Raw genomic sequence first — 14,246 nt, 5'->3', positions numbered from 1 at the left:
GTATATTTAATAATGTCTGAAACCATGATAGTGTAATATCAATGGGTCTCATACAGCACATATCACCCAAACTTGTGATTACATTTATTAGGAGTCACAACCAGATTTTAAAGTAGTCACTTGGCCGATAACTTTTTACATAATGACGTTAAGTGGTAAACAGCAGATATTACAAATCCATATTATAATACTTTTTTTTTGTCTAAAATAAGAAAAGAAAAAGAAAATACTGAAAAAGAAAAATCAATCGATTTACAAGCAATTGCTTTTGATTTAGGCATCAAAACATTGTAAATGTTGAGTAGCCTAGGCTATATGTATAAATTTGCTAAATAGTGCACTTAGTGTTTTTATTAAATTATTTGTTTATATAAAATTAAGTTATTAGATGATAGAAAAGGTATTGGAAATATAAAAATAGAGGAAAGGAGCATGAACAATTAAATATCAAAAATCAACAGAAATATACAATATCAACGGACACAGATAACAAAAACTCAGAATCCATTTACCCTAAAATATTGTTCATCCCTTAAATAAACATATTGAACAAACAGGACAAGCATATTCTTCTTTAGTATGAATGTAGCCATAGTCTCTATATGGAATCAGGACAAGAATGAATTTGTATGATGAAAACCTAAGAAAAATCATACACGATTTGAGTATCTGGAATACAGTCAAAATACAGTTTCTTTTAGTATTTGACTAGGAGCTCATTCCAAAAGTCATGCTCAAGGACTGTTTAAAGGGGCCTTGCTTTTGTTAACCACACTGACCTCACACATTAGACTACCACCACACCGCATGAGTTTGGAATTCATATTGGACTGCAACATTTCCATTTGGGTCAATTGTTTTATATTATTAATCCAAACGAAACAAGGACGCAGTGAACCTCTGAGGCTGGCATGTGAGATTTCTCTTGTGCAGAGTAAAAGTTTCTGACTGGCTTATAAATCATAGAGCAATCATCAGAGACAACCCAAATATTTCTGACATTGTAATTTCCTGAGGAGAGGAATGTCTTATCAGCCTCAGACATGATTCCAGCCTCATCGCCCCAGACACTGATGCAACAAACCCACAAAATTACGCCCGAGCGGAAAGATAAACAGGCTTCACTGAGGTAGAACAAATAAGCTATATGGACAACAGAAAACCAGCATTCAACACAATGAATACTCCTAATGCTATTTTTAGGCTGACTCAAACCCTCAGTCCAACTCTATTAGAATGCTTGTCATTTGGTGAAACTTATCAATGGAGATAAATTCAATCCAGGTCAACCGATACTCCGGTACCTTGTTTGCCACTTTCTTCTCATCAACACTAAACTGTCATTACCATAATAATTCTCTTGAAGAATGTCTCAGCTAGTCAGGGTCACAGTATCATTACATAATCCTTTGCAGCGCAGCTGTTTTCACACTAAAAGATTATGCTAATAGGCTTATAGCTGCATTGGACCCCAGGCTGAACACAGCCGTGAGCATTAAACAAACCTAATCTGCAAAACAATGCGCATTGAACATCATTCCCTCGATTACTAGAGTTGACTGGAAGATACAGTGCAAAGTATGTGTGCGTAAAAGCTGATGTGACAACTAGTTTGAGAGCTTGAGATTATGGAAGATTGTGGTTAATTATTGATTTGAACTGAATAATTAAGTGGGAAAGAGAGCTGGATACCTTTATGTCCTTGGTGACATCTTCCTCTTTCTTGGGCGCATCCAGGTCAGTGACGCCGCGACTGAACTCGTCCATTGTGCTGTCGGGGAGGGGAAGCTCCTCTGCGTCAATGTCCGTCTCATCTAGAGCTGGCTTTTCGGCCCCTGTGAGCTCCCGCTCTTTAGAGAGAGAAACAATTTATCTTGCTAAATATTCATTCCAAAGCTTGAAAGCATGATACAGGGATTAAAGAGAAAGCTCACAGGAAAAAATAATCGAAATTTCTCTCATTACCGGTATTTATTCACCTTCATGGCATGCCACTACACACTTTTAAAGCATGAGCCTTACTTCTGTTAGGTTTATGCCACGTACATTTCTCATTTTTATTTAGTTTAACTTGATGTACTAACAAATGTTTTTTTACTATACAGATATATTTTAAACTATTAAAAATTACAAAAACACTAATAAAAAGTAAAATGAAAACGGAAATTCGACAAATAAAAAATGACAAAATATGAATACAACTTATACTAAAATAACACTTGTTTGAAGGGACCAATGTTTGTTAGTGAGAATATTTGAACTTGCCTATATCCACCACACACAGGTATGTACAGAAACAGATATTCTGACTAAACACTGATGTTTTCCCCATGTAAGCTGTGGATCCCCTGTGGGGGGGATTGTGTTACTGATATGGGACCCCATGCATGTTCCGACCACACCTTCACTCGGTCTGTACAGCAGATCTGTATTTCTGGAAATGAGTAGTTGACATGACATGTCAAGCAGTGACAGCCGTGTCCTGTGGTGTGACATGCTATACTACATCTAAAACTATTTTGAACAACATTCTTGTATAATTATATTTTAAGGATTGAATTTGTATTATATTAATTGAGGGACTAAACTGAATATTTATAAATTGGAAAAATAATTTCTAGTAAATTGCGCTAACAAATTAAATAAATACATGGGTGATCCAATAAATATTTGCATTAATACATAAAAATAACTATGAAATCATTACATAACTTCACTGCCATTAAATTAACATGCAATTTGTAGGGATTATGGCTATTTTAGGGTGACAATTTGACCCAGATCATAAACTGTGTATTGTATTACTGAACATAACACGAGAGTTAAAAAAGGAAATAGAACTGAGGTCGGAGGCATTTACCCCACACTGAACTACATGTAATGAGACACAGTCCCTTACTGATCTTCACTGGCATGCATTTCCACTGGCTAAAAGGTAATTATGGACCAGAAAAAAAATATGATGCATGACAAAACAAAACTACACTGTAAAAAATGTGGCTGCGATTAGTTAAAATTTGTTGAGATAACTTAAATATCCAACTTAACCAAACTAAACTTAAGTTAACTAAACTTAATATTTTAAGTCAAGCTTGAACACATACCTTTTAAAGTTGAAACAATGTTGGATTTTAAGTTGTGCTAAATAATCACAGCAATTTTTTTTTACAGTGTAGATTACTCCTATTATGAACAAAGTTATTTACAATATGACACACATTCCGTTGACAAATCTCAATTATATGTACAGTATATTGCACATCGGCACAAGATAATATATTTTCCCTATCTGTCTAAGATAAAATATTAAGTAATATAATTTTTTTGTGAGTGTATTGCTATGAATTTTATTAATTAAATATAACTAATAACCAAATTTGAAGCCACAAAAAGCAGCTCGTGATGGCATGAAGATTGTACACAACTCAAAGTATTGTAAACTCCAGCCACTTTATTTCCCCCTCTAACATCTACTGTACAATAAAATAAAATAACAAACAAACACGTTTGTTATAAATTATTTGTTGTATCTTAGACAGTTGCCTTAAAAGCTTCTCTTTCTGGGATTAATACACTCAAACAATTTAAAATGTTTTTAAAGCTCGTACGGCTCATAGACCGTAATGCACAATGCTTATTTTTTTCGGCAGGTTTTGTAGTAATTTAAAACAGTTACAGGCTTGTCTGTTCTGAGACCTGTTCTCTTTTTCTCTTGTGCGAGTTAAGGTCTCCCTGTCCTAACACTGGAGCTGTTAAACACAGAGTCCCATACCCATGTGACACCGCAGCGTGTTGGTGCTGGGGAACCCTGTGCAGATTAGAAGCAGTGCGTGGGTGAGCGGGAGCTCATCTGCATTTGAAAGGAAAACCTGTCCAGAGGGAGCTGTGGGAGGATGATCAGCATGAACCCGTGGCCCATGCACCGTGAGATTTGCCCCACAGACACAAGCAATCAGAGGTGCTGTTCCATCCTGCCTATCAAAGATTTCCTCAAACACTGCAGTGGATTGCACCAAAATACCTCCAACAACTGCATGGATTGCTAAATGCAAAGCGTGTCACAGATCAGCAGAAACATCACTCATCCATAATCCTCTCACACCAAGTTCAAGGGGCACAAACAGACAGTTAGAGGGAGTCTGAAGAATAAAAACCTGACACGGAAGAGGACTACACTGAATTCAAGTAAGAAAATGAAAAGAAAAGTGGATACCATTCATTACAGTACCTGTTACTCCAGAATCTGTGCAAGTCTTGTCAGCGTCACCGTCTTCCTGGCCATCTGCGTTTTGCTGGGTGTGCTGAAGGCTAAGTTTATGACAGACCTCAAAAGCCTGACCCACTGTCCGCACTATCCGCATGGCTTGGCTCTACAGAGGAATCATGGAGAGATTAGTATTAATGCACTGAAATCAAAGTTCAACCAAAAGTCACAACCGAAAATGGTAACAGTTATCATACAGAATTTATAATACAAGGATATCCATTATATGTATGCATTATATATATATTATAGCCAGCAAATGTGGAAAACAGGAATGCTGTCTATCAAGACAATCAAAAGACTAGGAATTCAAAACGTTTTCAAATAGAAATGGTCTAAATGTTTGTGCATCAGACAATTCTACATAGTGTGTTCCAAAAGCAATGTGGTAATCATCAAATAAGAGATATGGAAATACATTTAATTTTGAATTTTTGAATTAAAAAAATAATAATTTTCAGTTTTACTTAATGTCACCACTAAACTATGGCAGAATGTGAACAACAGGCACACACATTTGGTAAAATAATAAAATGATCTTAAGCAGATCTATCTCTATCAGATAGTAGTTTCATATTGACCACTATAGCTAAACTATAACTAAAAATCATTCTAAATGAAGAAGAATAGCAGAGTCCATACCACAACTATAACAAAAATGGCACAGAGAAACAAAATAATAGGAATAACTTTCAGAATGTTTTTTTTTTCAGCTGATGACCAATAAAAGGATTGACAGCTAATCAGAACTCATCCTGCTTCAAAGAGCTCGAGTATGTAAAGCGACTGACAACATAACTTAAAATACTTAAAAACAATAACACACATTGGTATGACTGTTGATATTAATACAGTTAATGACATTAATAATGATGTTCTTGGTGTGAACAGGCCTTAAGTCCCCATTCTTATTGCACACTTTATGTAACTTCCTAGTTGTGACAATCTATTAAGTGTTACAATATAATTCAAGGTACATTTAAACACTGGATGAGTCTGCTGACTCAATGAGACCATTCCAAAAAATGGATGGTGGTGAGAAATGGAAAGACAACATTATTCCGACTACAATTTTTGAATCTGCAGAAAGTAAAAGGAGAAATAAAAGCACATTTTATTGAGAGCATTGAGCACACTTGAGCAGTTGATGTACAATTATTACCCACTGAATGGCCTTGTCTGTAATGAACCGTGATGCCGGGGAGAAACGGACCAGACAGGGCTTTCAACTCAATCGAGCGCCTTCTTTCTAAAGAATCTGTTAAATAAAGAATACTACTTTCTCGATTGCCTTTCTCCAAAGCCAAACTTCTGCTCTATAATCAATAGCCATTGTGGAAATCCCACATTTTCATGACGAAAGGAACAATATTGAGTCCATGTGTCTTCTACAGTTTTCCAAGTTTTTAGTATTGTGGCAATGTTATTACACTGTGCTCATTAGTTTGTTTTGTAAGTCTGAACAGTCCTTTAACATAAAATGCTGCGAGAGACATAACAGACACTAACAATGCACAGACTAGTTCCAGTGGAAAAAAGTGATGTTAATTTGCATATACAGTAGGTCTTAACTTTACTGCTTTGCTGAAGTGTAAATAATGTACAAAGTACACTGTTACATTTTTTTTTGTTTATTCTACAGAAAAATTGCTACTGTAAAAACCTGGTAACTGATATACAATATACATATAAGTATATACGCAATTCTACTGTTAAATAATGTCAACTACATGCTTTTTACAAATAAAAACAATTAATTATCATATAATTTATGGTGAAAAACTAACTTCCGGAAGTCTCTGAATGACACATTATACGTCTTTTTTTAAATAATGCAAAAAAAAAAACTTTTGAAAATTTAACAAAACAACCTAATTGATTTGTTAACATTATATCACATGATAAAATACAGTTCTATGTTGTACAATTTACAGGCACCAATAATATGCCATCCCGTAATACCAGAAACATTGTCATTATTTTTAAGTTGAATTTGGCAACCACAGTTGCAGTTGTTTTTACTGAACATTTAACAGCATATTTATTACAGTGCATGAGAAAACAAAATATGTATTTACGGTACATTATACCTTACATATACTTGAAGTCTTTGCAAACTCTTCTCTCGAAGCCCTTATTAGTCAGAGATCCTTACACATTTCTGTGATGTGATATTGTGACAACTTACTCCTAGCATTAATTCCGGTCTATATTTATAGACTGTGTAGGCACCAGTACAGGAGAGAGAGAAAAATGTCCCTCTCTAATTTTTTTTTTTTTTTTTTTTTGATTCTTATGACATAGTAGATTAATTGCCAATATTAAAAATAAATATTTAAACCAGTCAGGCAGAGAAAAACAGATTTAGATTCAAATCCTTCTCAGAAGTGGTGGGCGTCTTTAAACGGTTATTTAGCTTTTATATTCGCCACTGATTCAAATCCAGTGCAGAAGCTTGAAAGGGATCAGAATTCGACAGCTTTAAGAACTAAAAGCAAACCCTGTCAGTATATCATCTACATGCTCCGCTGCTAAATCATTGTTCTGGTCTGCATGCTAGACCGAGTGAGAAGAAAAATATAGCCATTCTGAAAAGTGCACTTCAGTTTCATGGCCAAGGGCTGCTGTTCCTTTTTTTTTGTATGATGTTTTTTTTTTTCATCAACTATATGCCCTGAAGTAAAATACGTGTGCTGAAAAGGGAAGGAACAGACAGTAGCTTTCATTCACTTGGAGCCTCAATGACAGGATTCCAACGTCCATGGAAACCATCAGCACTCAATGTCCTGACTAGGAGACGCCATCAAGAGAGGCCTACCTTTTTCTTTGATTTAAAGACGTTACATCGAAAAACATTGCTCTGTCCATCTCTTGCAATGTAACTGAAGATCTTCAAATCTTGAGAGTCGTGCGATACGTAGAATATCCTGTAAAAAACAAAACAGATATTTAGAAACATTAAATATTGTGTAAGACATCATCAACAACAACAAAAGCTGAGGCGATTACATAAAAGAAAACCTAAATTTTAAGGTAAATCATTTCCCTTATTTACAGTCTTACTTGTGAGGTACTTGGCCAAATTACAAGGACAGTAGATTCAAGTGGAGCAAAAGTAGATAAAGGGAGAAATGTATTAACAGGAACATTTCTAGACGGTCATGACATTTTGACCGTTTTGAATTTTATACTTGCAATAACTTTGTTGAAAAAATAAATAAAATCCTGCTGGTACCTGACTTTTCCTAAATGTCTGTATTTTCATTTAAAATGTTTTTCATATAAATTACACACAAGGCAAAAAAACTCATTAACATATTTACCTATTTCGGCCATAGACGGTCATATTGACCGCACTGAATTTCGCGGTATTCTTTTGTTACATTTCCCGCGGTTGACCTTTATCTCTCTCACTGTCAACAGAAAGGTCAATAGCCTGAGTGTTTGCATATATGCTAATTTCTACAAACAAAAAGTATATTAGATTAAATTTGTTGATCAGAAATAGGCTAATAATACCTGACTACGTTATCTATTTACATAGATATTCTCTATTATAGTTATTAGACTATTTTCTATTTGTTATTATATTAAAATAAAATGTTAAATAATTAAATAAGATACTTTTAGTTGTTATTATCTTGTTCTGAGTTATGTTGAATGGATATGGAAATCTGTTGTGAATATGCGATAGTTACGGTAGGCTATACTAATGATATTATTATTTATAAATGTATAATTAAACTTGTTTAAATGTACAGTTTGGTGTTGTTTTGTTTTTAAAAGATATCCTAATACAATAAATACATTAATCTCTCTGGGTATTTATCATTAAAGATATAGAGTTTGGAATCTAGCGGTCAAAATGACATGTAGGTTCTAGTAGTTATGGAATTCTGGCACAAGCTTTTATTCCTGCATTTGGTTCATTTTTGTTGTTATATTTTGGTTCAATCACACCGCAGTGCTCAGCACTTCTATCAAGAATCCATTAATGTTGTGTGGAAAGGACATTTATGAATGACCTTTGGCAGTGTATTTTGGTAGGGGGATCTAAACAAGAATGTTGTTAGTATAGCAAATAAAGCAGCAACAACATGAATCACAAGCACATTCAATTCTATTGTAGCATTGTGTGAGCGCATTTACCCCAAAGCAAACAGGACTTGTAGCAATGAAAAAGTAGCAATGTAGATCAGAGTGTAAATACTAAATAAACCAAAAGATAAATAATTGACGTCATGCAAATCTGGATCAATTTCCTCCACAAGAGAGCAGAGGACTTTTCTTCAGAGCTTCATAAAAATGACAATGCAGCTGTCACGAGGCATTGAGGAAAAATCCTGAGCAGAAAACTCTGAATGCTTCGCAGATGAATAAAACACATTGATGTCAATTGCAACTCTTTTCAAGCACATCCACAGAGGACCTCAAAAGTAAAACAGCCAAAGAAATTAGACAAATAGCTAGATTGCTATGACACGTTCACCAAGAAAAAGCAAGCTAGTTTGGTCTGTGCCGGCACATTAGATTTTGCTATTTATTGAATAAACATGTACAGACAAGGGAGAAACACTGACACGTAATGGTCTTTATGCTGTACTAACTGTACATATTCTATCCCCTTACACTAACCCTAAATTAACCATCACAGAAAACTTTCTGCATTTTGACAAACCTTATATAGTCAAAATGACCAAAGAATTAGGGCTGGGAATGAAAAAATAAAATAAAATAAAATTTGGAATCATAGGAACCTGCAAAAACATCACACAGATTGGAAGGTCATAGACCGTATCGTACAATATCTGTAAAGCAGCCGGGCAGAAAAAGTGTGTCCACTTCTGTGTGTACATTATAAATACCCTGTCCTGTCTGGTATTTTTAAATATCTGAAATGGATTATGTAAATGATGTATTTTACTGTAATTAAGTACCATTAGCAAAAGAATGCGTTTAGTCTTAAACTTGACACCATATTTAAAACAGTTCTCATCGAGATGATAAAAAAACAGATGTGTGACAAAAACATCCACTGGACACTTGTGTAAATAGTTCTGCAGGCAAAGAATGTGTGAGAGGGGTCTCTAGGTCCCACAAATAAACACACATACAGATGTTTGTTTGTAGCGTTTTGCTTATTACTTAATGAAAAATAAATAGAATATGGAAAATGTATAGTCACTATACTGCAGTACATACATAATGACAAGAGACATTAGAAAGCAAATACTATTTTAATCTCGCCAATGAAGAGCAAGCGCAAATTGACCTTTTGTGATAAAAGCCTGACAGTGTTTTTAAGGCTCACAAATATCCTGTATCGTTGTTGAATTAGCTTGGGAAATATTTATTTATTATCGCATTAGTCTTCATTTGGACCATTGCAGACTTGATACGGATCCAAAACACACACACTACTGAGAATGACAGCATGTTGCATGTCAGAGCTTGCAAATACATGCAGTGACTCTAAAGGGATCGAATAAACCCTGAAAGAGAGATGTACTAGACAACGATTATTTGAACTATATTAACCCAGCGGTCCACTCAGGGATATATTCTGACGCACAGTCCTAGAACAGATGGGAGAAGAGAAACTCCGATCATTAATTGAATTCTCTTTGCTGTTGACACTTCAGGGAAACGTGCTGCATCAGCGATTTGCACAGATGACACATGCTGTTGAAGAGCTTCCGTCCCCCCCACCACTTTAATTTATCAATTCTGAAAGCAAACCGAGGAGCTGGAATATCTGCTGAGTATATGTAACGCACATTACTTCGCTCATCAAAATAGAAAGAGTGATTGTACTACACAATCCTGTAGCCTTATTTAACTGTTGTTCTGCTTCGACATGTTTTAAGAATATAATGAGCATATTATACTAGAGGGTAAAGTGCTGCTTTGCTCATCTCTCAGACGCCAATGTCATTTTTATATTAGAGGCAAGCACACGTATTTAACACAGGCAGAAAAGGCTAGAGTGATGATCCATTAGCATTCAAAATCTCAAAGCATTCAGCCTGATTCTATGAAAAATCAAGTTACAAGTACTAGGCCTATGACTTTTGGGGATACCTGGCTTAGCTAAAAAAAAAATGTTTTTCAAGGTCGCTACAATAAGTCATATTTACGACATTGTACGTTTGCGCATTACTTATTAGTTTTGTTCACTAAGATGGGCATTACTATTATTAACTACATTAAATATTAAACTTATCAAATATACTGATAATTCCTTAAACAGTATTTGAAGGCTGATAATATTGGCCGATAAATCTAAATACAATTTTTTAGATAATTTTTGAGAGCCTAATTACAAAAACAATAGTCTCACCATTAAATCCATGTCCCAAGCACACAATTATAATGATGTTCTCATTATAATTTTGTGTAGCCTATATGACAGACTTGTATGTTGCATTTAACTATATTTCCCTTTTTGAAGTTATTCCAATCATATTTCAAACAATTCAAAAACATCATGGACAAATTTTTTCCCCTCGGAAGTATCTCAGCTGAAGGATATAATACATTATTTATATGCTTTAAAGATATCAACCAAATTTTCTTATCAAGCCGATAACGATAACACTAAAAATGAACATATGGTTGCCGATATTAAACTTTTCCATGTAACTCGTCCTGCACAGTTTATGCTACAGACATGAATGATACCTCAAATTACTGGATGACAAAAACAAAAACAATATATGTGCATTGAAAAGTGGATCAAAGTAATATTTTAAGAACCAGAATATCACAGACTTGGGGTGGGCTGTTTTGGCTTGGGCCAGAATGCAAGCAATGCTATAGAAACCACCCAGAGCACACAGGCAACCATAGAACACCTTGGCAATAAAACAACCAACCATTCACAACACCTTCTAGATACACCATTGCAGTTAGCCACAACAACATCAGAGCAACAACCTAAAAACAACCAAGGTTGCAACCAACCAAAATACCCTAGGAATGCCCTGACAACCAACAACAACAAGCTAACTTTATTTACATATGTGACACGCATGTGTATGTGTAAAACTAGAGCAATTATTCATGTTTTTCCATTCGGCATGTATTGAAGTCATAACTTTGCTTTATAACAATTTCCAAACTCCACTGCCCCTCTGGTGAATTTTTTTATGTGTTTTTTACACAGGAAAGGGCAGTCATGAGGACAGTATGGATGAGCCATGACTTTCTCTGCACTTTACAACAAATGAGACATCTGAATTATTGATGTCTCTTATTATATTCCTGTTAATAACAGCAGGCCAGTTCTCCCTGCTCCTGGTGCCAAGTTTGTGCTCTGGGCGACAATAAAGACGCACAAATGTGACCCTGGACCACAAAACCAGTCACGTGTCAGTTTTTTTTTTTTAAACTGATTTATACATCATCTGAAAGCTGAATTAATAAACTTTCGATTGATGTATGGTTTGTTATGATAGGACAATATTTGGCCGAGATAAAACTATTTGAAAATCTGGAATCTGAGGGTAAAAAAATTAAATAAAAAAAATATCGAAACATTGAGACCTTTAAAGTGGTCCATTTATTTTCGCGATTGTGCTGCATTCACTCACAAAAATAAATGTTTGATATATTTACGGTAGGGAATTTAACATGAACATGATCTTTACTTAATATCCTAAAGATTTTTGGCATAAAAGAAAAATCGATCATTTTGATCTATACAATGTATTGTTGGCTATTGCCACAAATTCACTGTGCTACTTGTGACTGGTTTTGTAGTGGAGGGTCACAAATGTCACCATTGCTCTTCAGAAGGGGGGCAACAGCACACCTTTAGAGCTGACACGGCCCCAGTCCCGTCATCCCAAGAGAGTCCCATACACACATGATTCAGTCTCTTCAGCTTGCAATCACACTGTCAAATGCCTCCTGGGGTTGCTGCTCCTTAACAGGCTTCTGGATAGCAAAATCATTGTAATCACTTAACTACACTCAAATTATATAGTCAAACTCAAGTGTTATCTTCATGTAAATGCTTTAGGATGCCACTGTTTTTCCATCCATTGTACTCAACTAGCTTAAAATGTTTAAAAACCCCTGAAATGCCGAGATTCAAGAGGGCCACTGGACCCCAATCGTTTACGGCTTCATGTCTGCCAGATAAAAATAAATATTGTCCTGACATGTCAGCTGCCTCATCCAATGAGTCAGGGGATTTCATGGGCATGTTGTCAAGTTCAAGCGGCAAATTTCAGTGAAGATGATTAATGTGTTTTGATTAGGCTTTCATGCGGTTTTGCATTTGCTGAGGACACACAGACAAACAGGATTTTTAACTGCACACTGTTACCATCAGCAGCAGTTGCATGAGAAACAACTGCGTTGCTAAAAGGCTTTGCAAAGAACAAACACTTCTAAGCACCTTCTCCTGAAGCTTATTGGCTGCCGCTTTAATTTCCATACAATATTTGCATTTCATTTGCATCATTTCATTTTCACGACCACAAGCTGTGTGTCCTTTTGCCACACGCTGACCTAACACAATTTGTGACTTTAAACTAACAAAACTACATGTCATCCAAATTGATTAATTTATTCAGGGTTTTTTCCAGTTAATAAAGTATCTCTAAGTAAAATTTTACCATGTTCATGCAAATACAAAGTGAATGTTGGGTCTGCCTAATTCCTATGATTGCACAAAATAAGCTCATGAATGTAAAATTGCTCATTTTGTCATGATTGTAGTAGATTATTAGAAAACTAATAGCTCAACATGCAGCGTTGCTTGAATGATTCCTTTATCTACTATGTGGTATGAAAATATTGAACATGAATATTCATGTGGTAATATTCAAAAAGTCCTGTCCAATCCACACCACAAAAATGCGACAGTAAACAAGAGTGACAGTAAAGACCTTTATAATGTTACAAAAGACTGATATCTCAAAAGTGTTTTCAACATGGATGATAATAATAAGAAATGTTTCTTGAGCAGTAAATCAGCATATAAGAATGATTTCTGAAGGATCATGTGACACTGAAGACTGGAGTAATGACGCTCAAAATTCAGCTTAAATTAGAAAAAAAAAAAAAGTTCTTTAAAATCAATATATTTAACAATAATTCTACTGTACTTAATAGAATATTTAAAATGTATTTTTGATCAAATTAATGCAGCCTTGGTGAGTTAGGCCGTTTACACCTGGTATTAAGATGTATTTTGGTCGAACGCATCACAGAAATCGATCGGAAGTAAATGAGGCAGACACATTCCCGGTTACACCTCTCTTGTCTACTTTCAAACACTTCTGTCCTTATTTCTTTAAGGGGAGGGTCTATGTAAATGTATGTGTTTTTTCAGATCTTTCGATCTAATGGACACAATAAGCTTGCAGAATTTAACTTCTGACAGCCGCCAGACCACGTGGAATGGTTTTGCTAAAAAAACGTGCTTGCTACGTTTTTCATCTTCAAACCAAACTTGGGTCTCCAGTCCCGTCTGGCTAGTGCACTTCCAATAATGTTGCGCATTAGGTCAGTAGGCAGAGAGTATGCAGCCTTTTGTGGCTATTCAACTACGTGAGCGTTTGCACTACGAAAGCAATCTGAACGAATGCGTTAGACTACTTCTGGAAGTGGTTGAAAACGAACAAGCTCAAAACGTTTTAGACCTTGTTTACACCTGTATAGCATCGTCCGATTGACCATAAAGTATCTTAATACCAGGTGTAAACAGGGTCTACAAGTTATTTAAAAACATTTAAAGGATCATACTGGCTCCAAACCTTTGAAAGGGAGTGTATTTAGAATAATAAATGTAATTTTATTTAACCACAAACTTAAACCCCACGACACCCTCAAATAACACAAACCTAAGCAAAATCTGGAACTGTGGGGTCCCGTCATGCTTGGATCATTTAGTAATCCTCTGTTATACATTTGTAAATGAAAGAAAGAAAATGGTAGTGACGGAAAAAAAACCCCGCAAGAAATGTAGATA

At 35.3% G+C, this 14,246-nt stretch overlaps 1 protein-coding gene across 1 annotated transcript in view; it reads right to left on the bottom strand.

The window, feature by feature from the left end:
• Positions 1-14,246, bottom strand: part of nos1apa (nitric oxide synthase 1 (neuronal) adaptor protein a) — a 96,231-nt gene that overhangs the window by 38,819 nt on the left and 43,166 nt on the right. Inside the window, 3 exon segments of the mRNA XM_079627297.1 lie at positions 1,693-1,850; positions 4,229-4,370; positions 7,083-7,191. Coding sequence (XP_079483423.1) covers positions 1,693-1,850; positions 4,229-4,370; positions 7,083-7,191 — 409 coding nt within the window.

Source organism: Phoxinus phoxinus (assembly GCF_949152265.1).
Source record: "Phoxinus phoxinus genome assembly, chromosome: 11".
Taxonomy (NCBI): Eukaryota; Metazoa; Chordata; class Actinopteri; order Cypriniformes; family Leuciscidae; genus Phoxinus; species Phoxinus phoxinus.
The sequence above is the reverse complement of the archived record's forward strand: the minus strand, read 5'-3'. Positions and strand labels throughout refer to the sequence as shown.